The 25,239-nt window shown below is 39.7% G+C and overlaps 1 protein-coding gene across 10 annotated transcripts in view; it reads left to right on the top strand.

The window, feature by feature from the left end:
- The window catches only part of RPS6KA2 (ribosomal protein S6 kinase A2), a 309,958-nt gene that overhangs the window by 262,705 nt on the left and 22,014 nt on the right, over positions 1-25,239 (top strand). For all 10 annotated transcript variants that reach the window (XM_065057598.1, XM_065057605.1, XM_065057603.1 and 7 more), the window contains 4 exons: positions 3,217-3,281; positions 12,049-12,151; positions 15,799-15,929; positions 17,661-17,786. In XM_065057598.1, coding sequence (XP_064913670.1) covers positions 3,217-3,281; positions 12,049-12,151; positions 15,799-15,929; positions 17,661-17,786 — 425 coding nt within the window. The remainder of the gene's footprint in view (positions 1-3,216; positions 3,282-12,048; positions 12,152-15,798; positions 15,930-17,660; positions 17,787-25,239) is intronic.

Raw genomic sequence — 25,239 nt, 5'->3', positions numbered from 1 at the left:
TCTCCAGTGCTTCTCTTCTCCATGAAAGCACATCACTTCCCAGTACCACTTGTAGATTTGCAGACAGTAAATGAATGGCTGAAACAGGCTGAGCAAATCCAGAGAGCCTCCACCATGAGCACCAGTGCCTAAACTCTCCCATGGACCTCTGCAATGGGGTCAGGGTTGCCTCTTGGGGCTCACAGAGCTGTTCCTGGATGTGCCCTTGGGCTACCTCCCTCCTCCAGCTGAGGAACGGACCAGGCCACATGCTGCTGCCTGCAGCCACACAGGCAGCCCGAGAGGGAGCCATGGGCTATGCCAGCAGGTCTCATGGCAGGGAAGGTCAGAGAATAAAAACTGCAGGAGGCACTGAACCTTCTCCATGGTGTAAAACTGATTGCTGGGAATTAGAAGTCCTTCACTCTTCACAAAGTTAGGCTTTTACCATCCAAAATGTCCTCAGTACATTAAGCTAATCAGAGACGGAGTGAAGCCCTGGCACTGTTAACCATGTACTCGTTCAGTGCCAGAGCTCTGAGGTGGCCCCAAGTGGGAAACAGCGATTTTCCAAACAAATGCCTCTGTCAACTGCACACTGCATTACTCTACTGCACGCTGCAGTCTCCCACTAACAGAAGTAGCAATGGGTGAGCTTTTTCCTTGGTCCTGATTTCTGTGTTTTTCTGGAAAAAAAAAAAAGAATGACAACAGTAGCAAAAAGTGTGGCTTTCACACAGATCATCTGAAAAGTTGGGTCATTCCCATCACACTTTGATGCATCCATGAGCCTACAAAGGAAGGAAAAAGGAAACAGTGGGGAAGGGACAGAGCAGAGAAGAGTGAATGTATTAACAGTTATCGTCAGTCTTGGGAATGCTATCAGTAGCTTTCAGTGCCTGTAGCATTTATCCCAGTCCTTCAAAATCAGTTTGGCACTTGGATTTGATCCTTATGTAGCAAAGAACATCTACTGCACATTACAAAATTTCCAGTCTCTGCCAATGAACACAAAACATTTTTCACAGATATTTCTTCCCTGAGGAGTTGCCTAATGTAATTCTCTTCAGAGTAACTGTGCTGGTTTCATGTTTCTGTTGGTATTGCTGAAAGCAGAATGAATCTGCCAAGGGAATCTAGTGCAGACTTCAAACTGTGCATTGAAAAAAAAAAAACATGCTAGGGAAGACACAGAGCAAATCTTATTACTATCTAAGTCTTAGTATTTTCTTGTTGAGTACACATGGGCCATAAACAACTGCCCAGGGAAAAGTAAGAATACAGTAAGCACATGTGATACTTCACCCAAACTCTCTGCCAGTCTACATCCACTTTAAGCTCAAGCAAGGGGTTTCCCAAACCTCTTGTGATTTGTCGATGAAGTAATCTTCAACAGATTCCTTTTCAACATACTTTTCTGGCCTCCTCCTGAACCCATATAAATATTTTTCACCCACATCAATTTTTCCAAGGAATTCCATGTCACACAACTATCTGTTGCCTGAAGAAACATCTCTAGGTTGTTCTGAATCCAGTTCCTGCTAGCATCATTTAATGACCTATTGTAAATCCCCTCAGTTGTCTGTTTCCAAGTTGAAAAGTCCTGGCCTACTCAGTCATTCCATACCATTCCTTGTTGCCCTTCTTTGATTTTTCCTACCTTTTAAATACGTATTGCCTTTTACAGGTTAGAATGTCAACTACATTCCATACTCAGGTTGTAGGTGCACAACAGACTTTTACAGTGACAATATAATTGTGTTCTACCTTTTGTCCTCTTTTCTCTTTCTAAGATTTGATTTCATGTTGTGTTTGCCTAGAACTGTCTGTCTGTCATAACCCAAACATCTCACTCCTCTGTGGGGTTGATCACCTTTAAGTACATAGTTTTTTATGGTGGGCTAGGATTGTTTATTCTCATGTGCGTCATTTACATTAGCCTATACTGTAAAGTTACCAGGATGGGATCATCTTGTGTTATTATCCAGCAGGCCTGACAGACAATTCTGCATGTTATGTTCACAAAGTGTTTGCTTTTCGTATCCATTCATTAGTGGATGTTAGACAGACTGTAGGAAGCTGCTCCTGATCAGTGCGTTTTGTCAAACATCAGTAATGTCTTGTACACAAGGAGAGCAGATGTCACATTTTTCAAAAGCTTGAGTTGACAAGACTTTTTCTAAAGCTACTTTTAGTGTTGATCTTCAGAAAGAAATACAAATGCTGTATATAAAAAGCTGAGTCCTCGGAAGTGCTGAGTGCCTTTTGCAAGGTGATTATGAATCCCAAGCCCTTTGGGAGTCAAGGATGCTCAGTATCCTTGAAAAGAAAATTGCAATGCAAAGCCCTTGCTTCCAGGTGTTATTTCTCCTACTGAAAAATGAAAGGTGCTATTAATAAAGTCAAATCAACCTTCAAAATGGCATGCTAAATCATCTCTGACAGTTGTTTAATTATTGCTGAGCACCTGTTGGGTGTTGCGATAGCACTGAAGCAAATACATTGAGCTAAAGGATGAAAAAGGCAATCTTCAGTGAAGACATAAGGCAAAAGGAAGGAATTAGATCCATTACCAGATCTCAGAAGGGTTTCCCTAAAATTCCTGTAGTAATGTAACAGAAATTTAATAGTGAAGGAAACATACCACTGAGAGTGATGATTTTCGTACACAAATTTGAAGAAGGTATTTGGAAAGTAGGAACTTAAAACCCTGGCTTATTTCAAATCATTTGAAGCCTTTTAGTATTTTGAGTCTGAACATATTTGTAGTGCAGCATTTCCCTGCCCATGCAGAATGGGTAATTAGGCAAGATTTGAAAGTCAGTGCAGATAGAAGAGCTGCTGCTGGTGGGAGGGAGCAGCAGTGACCTTGCCATGGTATCAGGACATCTCAAGACGTCTCCTGGCCTCACTGGTGCATGTGCTCTGCTGCGGCCAAAACCTCGCATCTCATCTGAAGCCTGAAGAGAGCAGCTATTCAGCCCTGACTCCAGCCTCAATTAGAGAAAATAAAAAAATCTCAGCCATCGGATTTTCATTAATGAAGTGTCCTTGTCTGTATTTATAGTAGTTTATACTTTTATGGCAGTTACATTGTTCAGGGTTCCTAGACTAGAAGAAATATTTAGATGTGACTTTGTCAGAAGAAAAGGGGCCAAGGAGAAAGGCTGGTGAAGGGATGTCATTCATCACTCTTCTAAGCATGAATTCATTTTGATCCTTTCATTCTCTTGGCAGGTGCTGGATTCGATGGAGTGGAAGAAATTAAACGTCACCCTTTCTTTGTTACTATTGACTGGAATGTAAGTGGAGCAGCATTTCATTTTATTTTTTTTTTTTTTAATTATTTTTCATAGCTGAATTTTTGAAGACAGACTGCCATGCTTAGGAAAAAGATGGAGTGAACTCTAGCATACAGATCCCAGGAGCTAGAATATTTTAAGTGGGTGCCCATGTCTCTTGCATACGTATTTGGCAGTGTCAGGTTTATGGTTGGACTCAATGATCTTAAAGGTCTTTTCCAACCCAAATGATTCTATGATTCTGGATATACATTTGCTCACATACCCACAAATGAAAGAAATAGCTGCTTTCAGCATTGCCAGTTTTTTCTAACTGCTTGTCTCTGTTTTGTCTGATGCTCTGGCTTATCATGATACTACCTGAGGCTATTTGCAGCATTCTGCAGAATAATTTCCACTTTCAGCTCTAATAAACATGATGCATTGATTGTGGGAGCTGGACTGGAGTGAAAATGAGCAGCATTAAATTAAAGAATTCCTGTGATTTTTCAGTTGCAAAAGAAAAAAGAGCCAAAGGACTGGGCTTGAAAGAGATACTCCAGAGGGAAGCAGTCTGATGTTCCAGGTCCCTCCATCTTTCTACTTTTATGTTCCATATTGAAATACTCGAGCTTTCTCACTGGATCAGTCAAGCTGGACTAAATGCTTGTTTTATTCTTTCCAATATCAGGGACTTCCAGGAATCATTTTCTCTCTTAAAATTATTCAGAGCAGCCCTAGGTCTGTTCTTACACATACCTGTTGCCAGCAGCTCCAAGAAGCTCCCAGACCTCCAGGCGGACCCTTTTCCCTAACACAGTGTGGTGCTGCTGGGACTGGCTGTGTATTGGTAGAATGAGTACAGCAGGTTGTGCTACTCTGTGCAGGGGAATCACAAGTCTTCCAACAGGATAGCTTTGTTTACCCCCTTTTGTCCCTTTGGCCTAAGTGACCATAGGACAGGATCTGGCCCTTCTGCTATATTGCAATGGAGGTTACAGAAAAGCATGACATAGATGGATTTTCAGAAGAGGGATTTTACATCACTGAGTATACAAGTCAACCAGCCAGAACAGAAAACAGCAACTCCTCTTACAACTAGTTGATGTTTTATTGAGGTGAGTCATTAATTTAACGTCAGCACTCAAAATTGGAACAGCAAACATTTGATCAAATGTAGCATAGTTTAAATAAGACATGTCGAGCATGATTCACAGAATGGTAAACAAGGATTTATTTTACTGCTATCAGCTATGGCTCATAAAGCTGGAAGTAGAGATTAGCTGACTTCAATTTAGACTTGCAACAGGTTAAACTTCCTCAAATTTTCAGCATCATATGTGTTCAAATCAACTTATTTTTAGACAAACCTGGAGGCAAACACTTTTCATTCTTGATCTGGACATCTGCCAGTGCATCAGAGCTCCTGTTTGCCACATCCTCTAGAATTTTCTAGTTAAATTTTGTCTAACCTGTGTTATGGTGTTGTTATGCATCTTTAATACTTGATCTGAATTCACTCCTGAATGCTAGTGTAACAGGTCGCATTGATGCAGTTCACACTATAAGCCCTGGTGAAACAGCATTAATGTATGTGACAGAGCCATTGCCAAACTGCTGCCCAAGACTTTACAGTAAAGCTAATTCCTCTGTGGAAGCACATTTTGTGGTGCCCAGGTGACCTTTGAAGGGCCCACAAAATCATGTCTTTTGGAAAAACTCTTTAATCTAATTTGAATTGCATGTTGAAGGGTTGGCATGACCCATAAGCATGTTAAGAGGTGATCAAGGAAAGTGAAGTTTGAGATTATAATTTATGGTTCAGCTGACTTTTAGTCCCATTACATGTTCTGGAGTCTAGATTCTCTTTCCTCATCTGCTTATTACTAATCATGAAACTCTGTATAAAGACTTAACATTTATGAAAACGTTAAGTGGAAAGAAAAAAATAGTGAATCCTGAAGAGTTGGGTTCTTTACTATTATTATTTTCTGTATTCCTCTGAAATCTCCACAGTCCTCAGGTTTGCTATCAAAATACAGGTCAGGTATTAAGTCTTTATGTAATAAGGAGCACTGGAACAGAGAAAGGGTTTCTCCTGTGTTTGCTAGTGCAGCAGCCTAGTAACTCATTACAGAGAAATGAGGCTCCAGATCTTGGAAGGGTTTTCAGCAAAGTCAGTTCTGGACTGTAAGACTCCTCGAGACCACCTTCTCTCATGGTGATTGGTGATTATTTCAAGCTCAGTCCTTTAGGGAACAATTTCATGCCTGTGTTAAGGAAATTATATAGTCCTCCATCATTTGAAAAAGTTCTTATGGGCAGGTTAGGGAAATACCTACAATGAAGAGGCTAGGTATGCTTGAACATGACTTGGAGCTAGAGACAAAGGTGGATTCAATTGCCCTTTGATGTCTTACCTAGCCCTGTAACTTTTCTGTAAAGATCCATTTTAATCCAATATAATTAGTGCTTATTGCTCTCTCTTTGAGACAGATGGATCATTACTACACAGATCAGCTATCATCTTTGTAATATATTTGCTCATTTAATCTGAATTTGACTTTCACTCATGTAGATCTTGGGAGGCTTATCTAGTTACAGCAGCAATATTGTATGCATTCCAGAGCAGTGTGAGCCAGCCTGGCCCTGAGCTGAAGCTGAGACTTTGTCTTGTGATGATGATCCAGCCATTAACGTGTTCTTCATGGACAGAAACAGAGCAGGGTCAGAGAATAGAAATGGATCAGACACAGATGTTTTGTGCTAATCTCTGTACAGCTGCAGGAAAAGAGACCCTGGTGCCCTCATTTTGTTCTCCCATCACGTATACAGAATGTCTCACATCAGTTTGCAGGCAGTCAGCAAACAACATTGTTGGGGCAGGACATTAATGTTGATTTATTTTGTACCTTGGTATTATAAAGACCTCAGAGAGCAAGAGGCAAGCTCTTTTGGAGAGCTTCTGTACAGACTTGGCAGCTGTGACAGACAGAGCTGCTGCTACTGACAGCATAGAAACATTCAGCGACTGTAGTAAAATGATCCTCCATCGAGAGCCCCCTTATCATGAAGCGCCAGAATGCGTCAGTGTCTTCTAGAAAGCCGTTTTTTTTTTTAAGCAAGATTTTTTCCTACAAGAGTGACATGATAACCAGAAACAAACCATGAAGTTGCTTCACCTAATTTTAAAAAGAGATTCAAACCAGAAATGAGATAGCTGCTTCCTTCCAAGTTGTGTGTGAAGTCTAGATATCGCAGTGATGAAGTCATTAGAATCGCAGACAGAAATGTATGAATCAGACCTTCGTTTCAGAGTACTGTCAGAGCTGTTCCCTCGGGTTTTGGATTGGGGCTTGGTTATTGTCTCTATTGCTGAAGTGTTTACCTGTCAGAGCAGTCATTTCCCGCTTGTTTCCTATCTTTCACTGTCTTCAAACAGACACAACCAGACACAGTGTCTAGTTCAGATGAAGGCAGAAAACACGGTGGAAACAACAGACCTGGTGTAAAAAAAAAGCCCCTGCTATGATGCTGCAGATGCTTCTGCCATGCATAGCAGTGCTGGTGGTGTATGGCCACTGCACCCAGTGGCCATAGATGGCAATAGATGCCATCCTGGAAAACACGAGAGTGGCCAGAGAACCACTGTCCTCCCATGCTTTCCCAGATGCCATTCCCATATTTCAGGGTGCCGTTCTTCAGCACGAATCTCCAGCCACCCTTGGTTTAACTTCTGGTGTTCAAGTAGCACTAAATGAAGTGTGGAAAATCTGACACAGAGGCTTTATGCTCAAACTTAAATTGCAGCGTGAGCTTATCTCTGTAAGAGTCTTGTTTTCAGAGCTATTGTCACCCAGTAACAAAATCCTAAATTCCCACTTCCTGGGTGAAAAGTAGATGAAGGTTTCTGCAATATGTCTTACTGCTCTAAGACATTTAGTAGACACTGTGACATAAATTCAATAGATCCTTTGTTAAATGAATGGACTGTCTTTTGTGATCAAGGCTGGGTCTCACAGGAAGAAGATGAGATGTCAAGCTCCTTCTGAGTGTTATCTGCTTACTACCCTTGCACACCCTTTTCTACCTAAGACAAGCAGATCTAAACCACGCTTACCTCAGATAATTTCAGTCATTTTCTCTGAGAAAACAGAGTCTGGTTCCTGACTTTTTTATTACTGCTTCTTCTTTCCAGGTCATGGATAAAAAATTTCTGGCTTTTCACTGAAAATGAAAAATGAAATCCTTTTTTGCAGACTGCAGTCAGAGAAGTGGGCTTTAAACAGTAGTTTTTGTTTAGATGACAGGCTAAATTGGAATTAGAGCACATGATACACTAGAAAATGAACTGTCAAATACAGCTGAGGGAAGGAGTGGGGAAAAAGTGGACTCAAGTTCTATTTCCTTCAATATTAATCAAAGATCAAACTAAACTGAAAATGTGAAACATTTAATTGCAGATTTTACCAGCAGCCAGAATTGATCCTGAGGTCTGAATTCTGCTAGCTTTTCTACCATTTGCAGGCAATAACACTGAGCCAATAATCTAGGAGAAGGCAAGCATTTTAGAAGGTAGTTCATCCTTTTGTCTGCTTATTGGATTTTCCATGACAGGTATATGTATCAAGGGAGTTTATTCTCATACTACAAGCACATCGCTGTGGAGAGTAGCATCTTTCTATTTCTAGAAAGTGTCTAAGGAATAATTAAATTCTTCATCAAAGAAACTCAGTTGAGGAAATTGCTAAATAGTTTTTAATCAATTTATACCATTTTCTTTTTCTTGATGTTTGCCAGGCACATGTACAGGGCATTTACATCTCTTAGGTCTTTGAGGAGTGCATTTTTGTAAAGATGATGAAAAATTAACTGCTAATACATAACAACAGACAGACACATCACAGAATTTTGTTCCTAGTCTCCCTAATATATTGACTGGAGTCCCAGACGAGGAGGTGTTCAGATGAAGCACATATCAGGGATCTGGCAACGTACACTAAGGAAAGGTAATTGGGACCTGGGAGAAAATTAGCTCTTTTAAAAAAAAAAAAAGAAAAAGTTTTGTCCCAAATCAGAACGGAAGTTGATAGAAGCTCATAATTTCTCAAACTGCTGTATAACCGTTTTCTAGTTAATTCATAAGTACTTAATAATCTGAAGGTTCTGATTATCAAAGTCTCAGAAGGATGTGAGGGGTCGATAAGTACACAGATGCATGGGTGTGTATCCAGTGTATCCAGGTGTGAGTACCTAAATCAGTACTTTCACCCCTAGGAGTTTCTCCCCCTCATTCTGTGGATCATGCATTCCCTCCACACAGCCGCTAGGTCTGACAGCCATGTGTGATGCACAGTAATTCCTGATACCTGCCAGTCGCATTTTTCTGTGATAAGTCAATGCTGTGGCCAGTTTAAAAAAAATGGGAGTGGGGTGTGGTAGTTATTCTTTACTTGGAAAGAGAGAGAAATTATATTCTCAATAAAACATTCAGGGCCAAGGAATACATTTTTCCTTTATGGATGTGGAAGCAATATGGAAGGAAAAAAAAAATCTTCAGCTTCTTCTACCATGCAAAATAACACACTTATAATGATCTTAAGCACCCAACCTGAAATTTAAATGCTCCAGTTAGCAGTAACATATACAAAGTCTCTTTTACATTCCTAATAAAATGCCCCAAAATAATAATTTGGATATGAAAACTGGGATTTAAACTGGGACAGCTGAGACCCTGTTACCATTAAAATAGGTGATGAAACTCCCAGTGACTTCTGCATACAGAGCTACGATTGCCATGAATTAAGATCTAGAAAACTGTTTAAATTTTACGAGAAGTCTGATAGAAACAGGCAAATACAAGACTTGATACTTAACTTCTTATGTGATTTGCCACTCTGGTTGGTTTCTGTTGAAAGAGATCAAGGTGATCCATCAGCCCCAAATAATTTTGGGACCACGGTAAGAGATAACAGGTTAATACATTTCACCTAAAATTGGAAATATTATTGGAAAATCCAGAAGGTTCTCAAATCCTCCAAGATGTTTGTTGTCTGTGTGTATAGAAAACAATGGCTGTGATTCTTGCTGTTTTCTTAGATCAGCTTATGTCATGTTGTGTTTTGCAGTCTACAGGATGCGGGTTTTTAAAGGAAGAAGCATTCTGCCTGCAGCAAGCCTTCATGTTTAACTGTGTTGGGCTGCCTGTGGTTTAGTTTGTTTCAGAGAATTGGCTTTGGTAGTAGTGGCTCACTCGGAGAACTGGAGCCAGTGTGGGATGGGAAAGCTCACAGATGACACTGCTCTGCTTGTTCTTGCTCCTCAAAGATTTCATGAAGCTGCCCGATTCAAAAGCTTTAGGCAGTTTACCTTTTTCTGTTCCTAGTTGTCTAGTCAGAAACGCAAGAAATAATTTTTATCACAAGTGGAAAAGGAAATGAAAAAGGGAGTCATCGGGGTTGCGCTCAGAGGAGATACCTTTCACTCACACACACAACTTCTTTGTTTCCATCCCCTCGCAGCAAGCGGATTTGTGATTACACATCTTTAGGTGGTGTGTGACTCATGATGAATCTTAGATCCCTCCCTAGTAGTGGAGGATGTGGGTTAGGGATTCAAAACACAAACGTAGCTCCAACAGCAGTTAAGAAACTACAGATGGGAGGAGGAATAAAGAGGCCAGAGAAAATATGGTCATGATAATCAAAAGAGAGTGCAGTTCCCACGTGATGTACGACTCTAAAACGTTCTCCAGTTTTTGGACCTCACAGGATGATGGGTACATTTAATTCAAGGAGGAAGAATGTGCATGTGACCATATTTCTTTCTGCAGTAGAAAGACTGCAGTTGTGAATTAAGACAAATAAAGGGAAGCTGAAAGCAAATAGCTTTCTCAAGGTGAAATCCTAGCAACAGAAAAACCTTCAGTAGGCTTGGAATTATCTTTTAAAGTTCTGAGCAGACAGAAAAAATATATATGTTAATTATTAGGTTGACACTTTTCATTTGATGAGTGACACTTCCTGCTTAAGATTGCAATTGGCTTTTAATTATGTGGAAGACCAGCTTTCCATTGTGGCTCAAAGCAATTATTCATCTATTTTTCTCTTAAGAAGATACGGAGCAGTTTTACGCAAGCAGCAACTTTTTGTGGTGAAATGGCCATTAATTATAGCAAAGTCATTTCCAGCCTCACCATTCTACTTTTCCAAGGAATCATAATTCAGCCACAAACATATGCTTTATGCTAATGCTAATATTATGCTACAGAGTGTCCTGCCTCAATAACCTTTATTAATCTATACAAAATCAAGTTCAAATTATGTTGATGTGTATATACCTTAGGTTTGACCACATGCTTTATATTACAGAAGTTAATTCACCACAAAACCCACAGTTAAAACTAACCTTCCTGCATAAAAAGACCTGGAAAAGTATGTATTAATTTCCATTAAATATTTTGAAAAATCAGCTCATTATGTTGTTTTAAGAGCTAACCTGAAAACACACACTAAAGCAGTCATAAAAGTGAACACTCCAGTTCTTATCATTACTTGAAAGTTTGTATGAAACATTATATTTACGCTCAGACATGTTAATTATTGGGCACTGTTCATGGCTTCTAATTCAGCCCTTTGAAATGTGAGAACAAAAGCATTGCTAGAAAGGGAATGCAGTCTAGGGACTGAGACACGGAGCAGGGAGTCAAACTGGAGCTCTGTCCCCCATGCCACCATCAGCATGACGTTCAGTTTGGGCCATTTCAAGCATGGATGATGCAAAGATCACCAAAATCAATAGGACTCTTTCCATTAACCTCTGTAGGCTTTGGATCAGATCCAGACATGCTGCACCTCAGTTTGTTCATCTACCAGAGCATGTGTGTCTGTGTGTGTAAGAATGCTTGCAAAGGGACATGCTGAAGCAATTTTTTACAGATCACTAAGTATGAGGAAGGAAGCCATGGAGTCCCTGGGAATAAAGGCAGTGCATTAACATGCATTTATGGTGACTTATTTATGCAATCCCTCACGTGCCACCTCACTTACCAGCACAAACTCACACACCTAGCAGTGCTTACCTGTTATACACCTTCCTTTCTTCCTTATGTCTTGGTTTTGCTCCTCTGCTCAGGCTGCATTTAGGCCTTCAACATCATTCCCCATCCATCTGCAGTGCTTTCTTCTTAACATCTTTCAATGGGAATTTCACCTAATCCTCAGCTGTGAGCCCCGTCTCTTTTATCAGATATGTCAAAAGAACAAGTCTCTTGTTTAGGTTGTGAGCACCAGGCAGCCAGGCCTGTTGCTCAGCTGAGTCTGGCAGAGTGTCAAACATATTGCTAGTTCTTGACAAAAAACAAATGCTAAACCAGCCACCACTTCCTAGCAGTGCTTTGTGCTCAGTGCCATGGCTGCACTGCTGAATCCACCCAGGCGGTTTCCTGGTGTTACCATTGCGCGTTCCAGTCCTGCCCTTAAGAACAGCGAATTTCCAGATGCCTCATCTGGAATACTGTGCCAGTCTACAGCCTAAATCTTTGCCAGAAACATCTGTGTTTATATTCTGGATCCCAGTAACTAGAAAGTGCAGGGACCGTTCAGGGCACATGTTTTAAGCCAAACAGTCAAAAGGAGACAGAGCTGCAGACACATAATCTTTTTTTTTCAGTCCTGCAAGGATGGCACAGAGCTGAGAGAGGACACCCTAAACAAAGCCGGGGAGCCCCTCTGCAGATGCTGGGGGTGTACAGATTGTTGTTGATTGTGATCTGTTCTTCTCCTTGTAGAAACTATACCGGAAAGAAATCAAGCCGCCTTTCAAGCCTGCAGTGGGACGGCCAGAAGACACCTTTCATTTTGATCCAGAGTTCACGTCTCGAACCCCCACAGGTTAGTAATGTGGCACATGGGACATTCGTCTTCTCAGTGAGTAAATTCATTCTTCCCCTCCCCATTCTAAAAGTCTGATTGCCTGTGGGATTACTGGTTTTTGTAATATCCAGCAGGAAGCAAAGCCTGGTTTGCATTTCCAAGAAAAGAAGCTCATAAACATTTCACCAGCTTCACATTAATTTGTCTTCAGGAAGGACAGATTTCACATTTTTAATAGGAAAAATAGATAATGATTTGTTATTTTGTCACTCTTATCATTGCTTACATTAGCTGAATTTAACTATTTTAAATTACCTCAGTTTCAAAGAACCTATTATCTCTGCAAGTTAGTATGATTATATATTCCATAGATGTTTCCTTTAATTATGAAATCCCATAGACTATGGACAGTTGGAAGTTAATACATGGTTAACAGTAATGAAGAAGCATCAAGTTCTCAAACCAGTGGAGTTGTGCCAACTGGAAATTTGGCCCACAATAATTAGAAAATCCTTGCAATTAGAATGTCGTCCTATAGTTTCTATTTCCTAACAGGAATATCACATTTTGTGCATTACGCAGGGCATTTCAAAAAGATGGACCCAATTTCACAATGATGACATGTTACAATTACAGAAAAATTTACAAATGGTTTAATGAGTTATCAAGTTTTAGTAACCTTTTTATAAATGCTGTATGTTCCTTCTACCTGCTGTAAGGACAACATCAAGATGATAGTTGAATTTGTCCCAAACATCTCTCAATTGGGCCCATCTTTTTGAAAAACCATGTATCTGTGAAGGTGACTGTTGCACAAAACACCATCTTTCCACTATTCAAGTTGAAAGCAAGAAAGTCAGTAATGTCAGAGTGGTAATCCAAGTTATAATGTTGCCTTAATGGATAAACTACATTACATTTCTGTCTGTGATATTCCTGTGTAAAGAAGTATCTATTTACATGGTCTGAAATGTAAACATTTAATTAACTGTTGATTGTAAAAGACTTTGAAGATGGTAAGTGCTGTAAATATCACATAGTATTGTTGTAATAACCAAGTATAAGGTTTCAAGCTTCAGTCCTCAAATTGGCCCAGAATTGTTGCAATGAGAGTCAAAGATATGAGCCTTCATTACAAAAACACCTGCATTATAGCACATGAATCAGAGCTGAGACTTCCTGTAGTTTTTGTTCAGGCTTATCATACATTTCAGCCTTTTTCTAAAAACTAGCCCAAACCTCTACTCTAAGCCTGGCTCAAACCTCCTTTCATGGGGTATGAAATAGTGGTATCTAATCAATATCTTTAATCAGTCTTTGTTTGTAGTTTCTTTGGCAAGGATGTTCTCACTTTCACAAGCTATAAAAATATTACACTCTGGTTATTTGGGTCCAACTGGAACATCCACCCGTCTCCAGTATATGTTAGTCATGTTCTAATGCTCCTCTCCTACTGCATGGAAGCCTGGTTGACTTGGCAGTGAATTATGAAGGAAACATTATTTTCAAATATGTCTTGGAGCTGGATCATGTATTTTCTAAGTTCAGGAGTGTTCAGATTTGAATTATTGTCATTCGTCTTTTAAAACAAACATTATTTCCTGTTAGTTAATCCCTCTTGGAAAATCACTGTTGTATATATGCCATTGTAAGAAGTATCCAGTGATGCAAGAGGTCTGGTGTGATTCATCCATGTATTTGCAAGGAGAGTGCCCATCAATACACTGAGACAAACAAATAGCCCATGTCATTTTACCAAAAGACAAGTTTCTCCACATACTTGGCAGTAAAGACTGACTTGCTCTGTTTATTTCTGACTCCTGTCAGGCTGACGCAGCTTTATAATGAGATACAGAATTAGCTGCAGTCTCAGTTTTGTTTATTTCTGAGCAGATAATTTGGTTTTACCATGTTCTGTTTTCAGATCCTCTGTTCAGCTGACCAATACATTTATACAGGGAGTGTCCCCACAACGAAATGCATATTTTCAGGACCTCAAGCAGTACTGCATGTTCCATGCCATTGCCTTTCCCACTAATGGGTGGTGCTGAAGGTGTAGGGAGGTGAGTCAGATGTAAGGTCCAGTGGGGATGTATTTTATTTATTCTAGTGAAACTGGGTGTTTACAGAGTCATGCAGGGAGATAGCTTTCTAAAGGAAGCTCAGCTTTGTAACCTTGTCATGGTAAACCACATGTTGGACTGAAAGAAATGTGAAGGGGGGTGGAGCAGGATGAAAAATGAACAAATAGAAGGTGAGCAAATTTGAGTACTATAGAATCAAAGAATCACAGAATGTTAGGGATTGGAAGGGACCTCAAAAGATCGTCTACTCCAATCCCCCTGCCGGAGCAGGAACGCCTAGATGAGGTTACACAGGAATGTGTCCAGGCGGGTTTTGAATATCTCCAGAGTAGGAGACTCCACAACCTCCCTGCACAGCCTGTTCCAGTGCTCTGGCACCCTCACTGAGAAGTTGTTTCTTCTCAAATTTAAGTGGAACCTCTTGTGTTCCAGTTTGTACCCATTGCCCCTTGTCCTACCATTGGTTGTCACTGAGAAGAGCCTGGCTCTATCCTCATGACACTCACCCTTTATATATTTGTAAACAGTCTCCTCCAAGCTAAAGAGACCTAGCTCCCTCAGCCTTTTCTCATAAGGGAGATGCTCCACTCCCTTCATCATCTTATAGGTCCTATAATACCCAGCCAGCTACCCAGGGATGGCTTGCAATGCAACTCATGCTTGTGAAAATATGTGGGACCAAATCTAAGTGGGGAGAAAGATCTCCTTAAAGCTTTTCAGAATTTTAAGTGAAGTGCAACTCTTCTAGGTTTGGCAGGCTGTTACTCTCACTGAGCAGTGGCGTAGGTATGGGGAACTGCTCTCTAGTTATTTCATTCCAAAGGCAGAATAATTCATGGCTCTGCCTTGGATTTGTCATGTCAGGGGAAGGAGTGGAGAAAAAAATCTCCACAAAGGTTAGTTGAAGCAGTTCTAGCTATTTTGTTCATCTGAGGACAAGTCAACCAGCATCTTCCCTGGAATAGGTCCCAGCTCCTAAAATTGCTGCAGAAAGATTGTTACAAGGCGGCAAACCACCACTACTGGAACATCATGCTTTTACACCTGCTTTCAGGTCCCATCTTCTATACATTCTCCTGACCCACACAACATATCACATTACCCAGAAAGCACTTTAGCCTTTGTAATTTTTGTAGTCAATGTGTGCTGTGAAGGACAGATCTGTGATCGTGCAGCTTTTTTCCACTCCCTGGAGAACCTTTGCTAAGCCAAAGGGGTGCCTTGCCTTGAGCCACCCATCTTTCTCCCAGCTTCTCCATCCTGTGCCTTCTCTCTCTGTGTGTGCTCCTGGCACGAGCAATGCTTCGCCTAAGAATGAACATGCACTATGAAAAAAACCTCTGTATCCAAGAGGGGAGATCCTTGCAAATAATACCATTGCACTGTTCAGATCCAGAGGAAAGGGATGGAGAAGGCACACCACAGCCTTGATATGGAGGTGGATTATTTTCACACGTGTCTGCCAGGTCAGCAGGATCTGCTGTTAACTGGCAGGGATGACATTTTCTGTTGCAGGTGCTGTGCTATTACTTTCTTAATTTTCTGTGCAGGTCATGAGACTATTTTTTCCCTCTCCTACAGATTCCCCAGGTGTTCCTCCAAGTGCCAATGCTCATCATCTTTTCAGAGGGTTCAGCTTTGTTGCCTCTAATTTGGTGCAGGAGCCTGCACAGCAAGATGTGCACAAAATCACCGTCCATCCAATTGTTCAGGTATTGATACTGATGTTGCACTTCACATTTGATGAGCAAATACATATGTGCAGAGTGTATTTAAAATGCCTCAGCATTTTCATTGCTACCCAGCGTAGGTAGGAGGTGTTTACACACACCATGAAGGAGGTGGAAAATTATAGTATTTTCCCCAAGGCTTTTATCTTTAAGTTCACATTCTCCACAGCCTTCACAAAGGAAACAGAAATTGCACCTTATCACAACTGAAATGAAAAGTACTTCTGAATACCTGAAAGACTATTTCAATTGTGCAGACAGGGCAGGTAACAAAATGTTGTTCCTTCAGTGAACGCCTGTCATTCTCAACAGTTTTGTCTTGGATTATATAGTACAGCAAAGGGGCTCAATGCTTTAGGCTCCCACAGACACAGAGCCCAAGCTCCTGAGTGTAAGAGGCCACCATGTTCCTGATGCTCTTGCACAAGAGCCTAGCTCTACTCACATAACCCAGGGGGGCTTGATGGGGGAAGGACACTTGCCAAACACTTGGTTCTTTGCTGCCATTCCTCTATAACATGTTTTCAAGTCACTGCAATTTAAACTAAAAATGAATTGCTACAAATGGCTCAATAAATGAGATGGACAGTGAATCAGGAGAAAGAAGGGGACTGCTCAAAGATGCAGCAAATTTTCCCACAAAGAAAAAGTTCCTCTCCTACCCACAGCCTGGAGGCATACAGACCTCAAGGGGAGAGCCCCTGCCTATGGTTTTCATAGGTTTTAATAGTTTTCTTCCTTATTTTAATAATTTACAGTGGAATATCTCATATTCTTAAAGATTCTATTATGTGGCAGTAAGCGAAATGTTACCCAAGCAATTACATCCCAGAAACGTTATATATATTCCTGTGGTTTCCTTTGTAAAAATGTATTAAATGTTAACACAAGCATGTATTATAATTTAGAAGGTTCTGTGTGGAGTTCGCTAGTGAGGTTACATTTTTAGACAGAGGATCCTAGAGGATTTCTGTGGGTCATTTCTTGAGTTCTGGGGTGAAATTTGCATCAAGGCCTCAGATTTGGGTTGCACCATCTAACCAGTCCACCTGCCCAGAGGTTTTCCAAAGAGCTTATGAACTAACGATGCCATAGTTCACTCCGTACCCTTCAATAAATGAAATTGGAAATTTTGAAGTCTTTTCCTGCTATTATCACTAGTAATATGCTTTTTAAATTTAAATTGGCTTAAAATAGTAACTGTTCTCTCACACAGAAATCACAATTAGATGTATCCTGGACAAGACCTCTAGTGCTCTGGAGGCACACTTCATATGTGGGCTATCTGTTTTTGAAGACTGTGAAGCTATTAGTAGTTTATAAGTTATCTAGCCCCCTAGTAATTAGAAATAAATTTATATTGTCAAGATATGTAGCTTTGTCATGGAATTTGGGCCCATAGTTTCTTCTGAATTTCTAATAGGAGGCAGTTATCTGCATCCCATAAACAGTTTAGAAAATCACTTCTCTTCTGCCTTTACTTCTACATAGACAACTCTGTCTTACAGACTGGAAAAAGGTAAAAAGTGAGGGGAGACACTTGTTAAGATAAAGAGCTTCAGATTCTTTTAACTGAACTTAGAAAAACTGCTACATACAAGAGAGCTCTGTGAAGGAGATGAGATCAAGCACTGCTTTTATTAAGCCGAAACTAGTTAGTCCTTGTTTTTACATACCCATTTCCTGATTACCTTGTTTTGTCTTTCCCTACAGCAGTTACATGGGAACAACATTCACTTTACAGATGGATATGAGATCAAAGAGGACATAGGAATTGGCTCCTACTCTGTGTGCAAGAGATGTGTTCATAAAGCTACAGAAACAGAGTTTGCAGTGAAGGTAAGAAAGCCATCTGGTAGATGTCAGAAATGTGGTTGAGACTGTTCTACCAGCCCAGGCAGCAGTGCAGTCAGGGGATATTTTGTTGGCTTGTTTCTTGTGGGATGACATTGCTTGGTTTTGGTTTTACTGGGGTTTTTTGTTTGATTGATTTTTTTTTTTTATTTTGGAAGATGACAGGTTTCATGATAAGCCTTATATTATTTCTCACACCTTATATTATTAAGTAAAATTCCTGGATGGAAAAAACCTTTATGGTTTTGTTTGGAAATCCTGCTAATCATTTCAGCCATGCTTCTTGTAAACTACATAGCATTTTAACAGATCCTACATTGGATCATCATAAATAAACAAAATAATATGTAAAATGATTGCAAAATTGAAATAGCACTGTATTCTTCTTTCTCAAGTTATTTAGTTCTGACATTTTTTATTGTTGTTAGATGATTTGTCAGTGAAAACCACAATCACCTTCAAAAACTTAGATTACCTTTTATCTCCTTGACATTCAACACCAACATGCTACAAAAAGGAGCAGAAGGCAATCTTCAGGAGAGATTTAAAGATTTAATTCAGTAGCATTTAGTGGGATATTAAAGACAAGTCAGTGAATTTCAGAGCTGGTCAAGCAACACCACATAAAACAGTCACCGCAACCGCAGAGGCTGGAAAGCTGTGAGGATTGTAGGTATGAGGGAACATTTTCTGACAGGGAAGAACTTCAGTAGAACTGCTTTGGAAGGTCATGTTTAGTGGACTAAGTCACAATCTCTATTAAATTATATTGAATAAATGGTATGCACCTGTTACAGAGGGCAGAACAGATGAATGTATCTGGCAAGTGGTTGTGAGGTTACAGCTCAGAGGAAGAGTTCCAAGCATTCCATTTTCTTGAAGAAAAAAGTCTAGCAATTAAAACACTTGTATGACAGTAAAGTATTTAATGTTTTTGTTCTCGTATCAAAAAGAGACAAGATTGGATTAAATGAGGAATTAGTATAATGAATTGAAAAATATATAAACAGTTAAGTCAGATCCTTTCATTCTGTATGATATAATGGGAACAGATTGCTTAAATGAGTGTAAGACAAAAAGTAGCTCCTTGAAATCAGTACATAGAGAAATGTATTTACCAAATCTACAGTAAAGGAGGGTTTCTAGCCAATTACCTCTCTTCTTATTTTAAAATTTTAGAAAATATATGTAAACTTAGCTTATAAATGAGATTGTGTCTTTGTTATTAAATGAGATTATGAGAGCTGAAAGAAGTGATCTAAACTGCAGTCCATGAGATAAATAAGCTGCTGGTGATCAATAGAGTATTATTAAGCCTTTTTTACAGTCTTCCATTACAAGACTGATGATAATGTAGTATCCATGAAAGTCCAGTAAAGTTTTGGTGTCTCCCCATGGTGGCCACAAAAATCTGGAAACCATTAACAGCTGACAAGCTGTTGATGTTACTGTGCAAATAACAGTTCCTAGGCTATACTATGATTAGCAGCATGGACCTACCAGCAGGTCCATGGGCTTGCACAAGAACATGCTAGGAGTTTCATTTTTAATGAATAGAAAAATTTGATTTTTCCAGCGTCCAGGTCATTTGTCAACAGATGGCATCATGTTATAGTAGGCATGGGTTCTGTGTGATTAAATTACATCTGTGATGAACAAAATTTACGTTAAATTAATAACTTTAATAATTTATTTATATCAAGTATTGCTGACAATTTTATCAATGTTATACATCCAGCATGAAACCAAAATAGAAAGACCTCAGTCCTCAAAGTGTCTGAGTGTCTGAATCCAAGAGGGTCCAGCACTTACTCAGCAGCTGGGGGCTTGCGGCACCTCACAGGATCCAGAGCAAACTCAACATCTGGAGACACTCAAAACTCCAGAAGAGTTTAACACTTTGATTGCTAGGTTTATGCTCTTTCCCATTTTTATTACTCTTTCCTCTTTTGATTCCTTTCTTCCTCCATTTCTTACAACTCTTTTCTTGTCATGCTGATATATCTCAATTTTGAGTATCAATTTAGGCAACATGCGCAGTATCTCAATTTCTGACACAGTGTGAGTCAAATGTGCAACACAGATTTGGGGCTGGAGACAGTGGGTTTCTGTTTGTACTGTCTTGCCAGCACATTGAGTGCTGCCTCCTTGATTATTATTCCTACCAATATATTCATTTTACTTTCCTTTCAATTATATTTTTATTTTCTATTAAGATTATATAATTTTGTTATCAAAGTAGCCCGCTTTCATAAACATTGCACAATGCCACCCATTTCAAGTAATTAGATAGCACAGGAGTTGGAACTGATATTATCATAATTATATATCAGTCCCTTTTGACATGCATCCTTTAACTCTCTCTATAAAAATCACTGTAATTAGACTCTTTTGATTTCTTTCAGTAAGTATAATTTTCTCAGTGTTCCCTCATATGTAACATTCACGGGAAAAAATATCTGCAGTGATAGTTTGTATGACAGGCATCAGCCCCATTTGCCTGGCACTACCTCATTAAAAGCTCCCTCTTTAAGATGAACTGCCGACACATCAGAGATCATCATCCCGTCTCCCCAGGGGAAGGTGGTGATAGGGAAGGAGTTAAGAAAATGATGTGGTGGCATCACCATGGGAAGACACACGTCATGTCACTGGGTAAATAATCCCTCCATGGGGACTGCCACTCACCAGGCCTTATTTACTATTCCTGTGTGGTGCCACACTGAGATAGCAGAGTACCGAGCCACAGTAACTTGAGTCGGGGCTACAGATGGAAAATCCACTCAGAAAACCAAAACCTTTCCTACCACAGAAGCAGAATATATTTATTTTGATGCAAAACATTTTATCCCTTTCTGTCTTGTTGGCCATCTGCAACTAACTGGGGTCATCTTATAGAGATAATTAGATATCTAGCAGTGCAAAGGAGTTTTTTGCTGGTGTTGTAAAAGCATTGAACAGATCTGGGATTTCACTCATTTCAGAGTTCAGTGAGACTAGGCACATCACTCACTGAGGTGCTTTTGGAAGTCCCCCTAGACACCTCTCTGCACCTGTAGGCATCTAACTGCCTTTGCAAAGCCAGTCACTGAACCTGCAGAAGAAGAGAATTTTCTTGCAACCTATTCCCTCTTCTTTCATGTCATCTGTGAAAATGAAATGCTAATAATAAGCTCTAAATCTATTTTAGATGTGCCCTCAGGCTTCTAAATGCAATATTTAAGAGCCCATACTTCTATTTCCACTTCTTAGAGCATTTCAATACCATGCAAGAGAAAAACTTGTAGACAGACAGATTTCCTGCAGACTAGGTCTACTCTGAAACTAGTAGCCACCTACCTGGGTCAGTGCAGGTAGATGTTGGTTTAGCAAGTCTTTGTATCATATTCTACTGTATGTACATATTCTGAGGCACTTTTCAAATTTTACTCTTAGACTTTGTTTCCATCTCATTCCCAAGTGAAAAAAAGTATAAAGTTATGAAATACAAGTAAGGATATTGTTCATTCTTCTGAATGCTTTATAAGACTCTGGCAGAAAGAAGAGAGATGGGAAAAAAAATATTTCTCCTCTGACAGACCTCCAACATGTTTCAGATTCTTCTGCTATAACATTGTTCATCCTGACTACAGCAGGCATAATGATTTTTAATAGCAAAGGGAACTGGTATTGTCAATCACAGTTACAAGCTTCACGTGGGCATAAACAATGAGGTCAGAAGCAAAGGAAAATCAGATCGAACTATTTTGGTCACATCAGTATCTAGAGAAAGTAAGTCAATTAAATAAAAGAATGATGCTAGAGCAGATGGGAGGGATTTCTGTGGATGGAAGAAAATCTGCAATGGAGCCTAAACAGATTAAGAGCTCTTGCTTGGTAAACAAAGCAAATGCTACAGTTCAGAGTTCTTGGTGAATCAAATTTTTCAAAACCTGCCAGAGATTTGATGCAATTAGTATATTCCAAAGTTTTTTATTTACTTAAAACTGTTGCACTAGTTTCAGGCTTGGATCCCTATTTGTAGTGAAGCTTTCAAGCCGGATTTTCAGATGTTCTTCTTAATGATGCCAGATTAAGTAAGTTTGCAAAGGACATGATTGAATCCCCCTTTTTTTAAAGATTTCACTATTTAGATTGACTTCTTACCCCCAGGAGAGATTACTGGTGGATAACAGCCACGTAGAAACTGCTGCTGCTGTAGTCTGTTCTACTCCCAGTAAGGCAAACATTGCAGATGTGGGTGGTATCAGTACCAGCTTCAACAGCTTGATGCCAGTTGTTTTCTTCTCCAGGTCAAAAGACTAACTGATTAAGTCTAATGGATTTTTACTCCTTCCATGCTGTTAAAGCCAGGGTGAACAACTGGGTGAAAGGACAGGGTATACCTTTCTCCCTCCTTTGAAGAAGAAAAACATACAATAGAGATAGTCCCAAATAGGAAGTCCAGTTTTGCAGATGCCAAAATTACAGTGGAATTTGGATCTCAAAACAAGTGAATTTCATTACTTTTTTCTATCTCTGTAATGTACTAACCAACTATTTGGCTCTCAGCATCCCACAGCTGCGAGCAAAACCAAATTTTGCAATCTGTTTCTGCCTCTGGGATACAGGTTAGTTTATGCTAGAGTCCTAATAAATCCTCCAGTTCAAATAAAATTCTGGCAATTATGAAGCACTGAAAGTACATCTATCTCAGCATGTTTTGGTATGTGCAGACTGGGGAGAAGGTGTATTTTAATTACCTATAAAAATGCAGTACCAGTGGAGAAGTCATGCCAACATGCTATCGATAAATAGAAGTCAGTAATTTGTGAGAGCTGTTTTTAGCAGATCTGTGTGATCAAAGTTACTCTATACCTCTATTTATTTGTTAAGAACAGTGAGTGACCTGGTCACCAAAGCTGTATGAATACCAGAGTTGTTTCATAATTTATTTAAACTTCATTTTCCCCTCCTAGTGATCTTTGCAGTCTTGGTTTGGTTGTTTTTAGGTGGTTGGTGTAAACACATACAATATTATGCTAATCTGAAGGCAGAAGGCTATACGGTGGTATTTAGTTGGCTCTGTAACATTTTCTCTGTAATCTATAGTATAGTTATATCAAGAGTTTAGTGCTAAATGCAGAAAGCATGAATAACAAGAAAAAAAAAAAAAAAAAAGTAGTCTTCTAAGATTGACTCAATCTCTCAATCTCTTGCAGTTCTTTTAAATAAAATGGGAATCCCAAACACATGTAGCTTTATTTATTGAAATACGGGGGGGGGGGGAAATCAATCCAAAACTCATCAAATCTCTTTAACAGTTAAGGTGTCTGTAGATCTAGACAGATTTGTTTTTCTTTAACCATAGAAAGTCACTAAGATGACTTTCCCCTAAAGCGAAACAGACTGAAATTTTCAGGTGAGGGTTTGTGTCTATTTCTATTTGTCTGGGAGGTACCTAGTATCTGGTGGAACATGGATAAATACATCAGGATTTTAACAGGCAAGTCAAGGTAGAGTTTGCTGGATAACCTCGGATTTCTTGGCCCTGGGCCTGCCAGCTTGTCAGCACCAGCAGGTGCCCGTCCACTGCCCCTCCCAGGTTATATGCAGAGATCTCCAAGTCAGAGCCATTGGTGAATACAACCCCTTTGAATTTAGCTTTGAAATTTAGCAGGAGTTACCTGCTGCTGGAGCAGAGCAGTAACAGGGCTCTGCAAGGGAGAGGATGGGCTGAGTGGGCATGGATCAGATGCTGAGGTCCTCTCTCAGTTCTCATTCGATCCCTCATCATGCAAACTCCTCTTGACTTTGCTGGGTGGCTCTCACAATAAGGTTTGCAGGGATGAGTATGGGTCTATCACACCTCACACTCAAGGGGTAAAATGGCATCAGGAAGAATATAATGTGATGTAAAAAGACCTCATTAAAAAACCTGATACCCAACTGAAGGGAAATGGAAGTGATATCTGTGCTTCCATAAACCTCTAACTGTCCTTGCTCTTCCTCAAGATGGTTTATCAAATTATCTGCAAAGAGCATATCTCTTGCCTCTGCATTATCATACTGATGATACAGAAAGACACTTTCCAATACTTTATTGAGAAAATGACTGCAGTCTTCCCAGAAAATTTCATTCCTATTTTCTTTCATTCCCTGAAAGATAGGTAATTAAGCTGTTCAATAGACTCAACTAATTCATAGGATGGAAATAAGAGGATTTGAATACTAGCGTCAGACAAGCATGGCATAAATGTGTTGCTAGTGTGGTTAGTTTTATCAATAAAATTGAAAAACAAATCTATAGATTTCTGTCGTACTAACATGCATGCATATAAGTAAGTGAATTTTGCCTGTTGTACTTGGGTAGGGCTACTAAGCCCTGTGAGACTATGTTCTACTTTGGTATCCATGGTTTAAGACAGAATATAAACAAAATAGAGAAAATCTATAGCAGAAAAAATGCAAGAATTACAAGGCAAGCTCTATCAAGAGAGCTACAAATATAAATGATCTAAGACAGACAAGAGTCCAGTGGGATGCGATCAAAATCTATAAATATCTCTAAGGTGATATAAATGATGAATGACAACCATTTGGCTGCTAAAGACAGCAAGACAAGACAGAGTGTCTTGAAGCTAAAAAAGGAGTTTCAGGAAAAAAAATCTGATGGTAACAGCAGCTGGTAAAAGAGACTCTTCAAGGAGATGACCGAGACGTCCTCCCCCTCACACACAAAGAAGTTGGATCTGTCATATTAGTGGAAATATAGCCTTACAGAATGCAGGGTCAGAGGTATAAGACCCCTTCTTACCTTGATAAAGTACAGAGAACACTTAGCGTGTTCTCCCATGAAATTTGACTTATAAAGCTGGGATTCAGGAAATCCTGTTGTCTAGACACTTCACTAGAAGATGGTTTTTCACTGTCTGAAGGATACTGAAGCTGGTAGTGTGGCACCAGATTCAGTAAGCTACAGGGTGCCATGTGGGAGATACAGGCTTCAGAGCAGATGTAGGCACAAATCTCCATGCTACTTTGGATTTGCATAGGGCTGTTTTCCAGAGAGTTCTACAAAGAAACTAGCGTGAAGAGCCCTAGACTACAACTGGGATCCATGGTGGATATGGTAGGAGTGATTACAAACCATATGGATGAGTGTCCTCTAGATACGATGGAAAGACAAAATTTTTTACAGTATAATGGATGAAGTAGCAAAGGAGTGGTGGAGAAAGTTGTCTATGAGGATCTTGTGTCTGATCTGTGAGAGGATTTTTGAAGGTTTTCTTGGTTTTCCACTTCCAAAGAACTTATCAAAGGACCTGACTTCCACACTGGACCAGGACCACTGTGTTCAATTTCACTCACCACAGCAGGAAGCAACATAGCATATTTTATATGCTGTCCTCATTGTTTAAGATTTTAGTTTAGTTAAATACCTACAAAACTTCACTTT

The sequence above is a fragment of the Columba livia genome, chromosome 3 (genome assembly GCF_036013475.1).
Source record: "Columba livia isolate bColLiv1 breed racing homer chromosome 3, bColLiv1.pat.W.v2, whole genome shotgun sequence".
In the NCBI taxonomy this organism is placed as follows: domain Eukaryota; kingdom Metazoa; phylum Chordata; class Aves; order Columbiformes; family Columbidae; genus Columba; species Columba livia.
The sequence above is the reverse complement of the archived record's forward strand: the minus strand, read 5'-3'. Positions and strand labels throughout refer to the sequence as shown.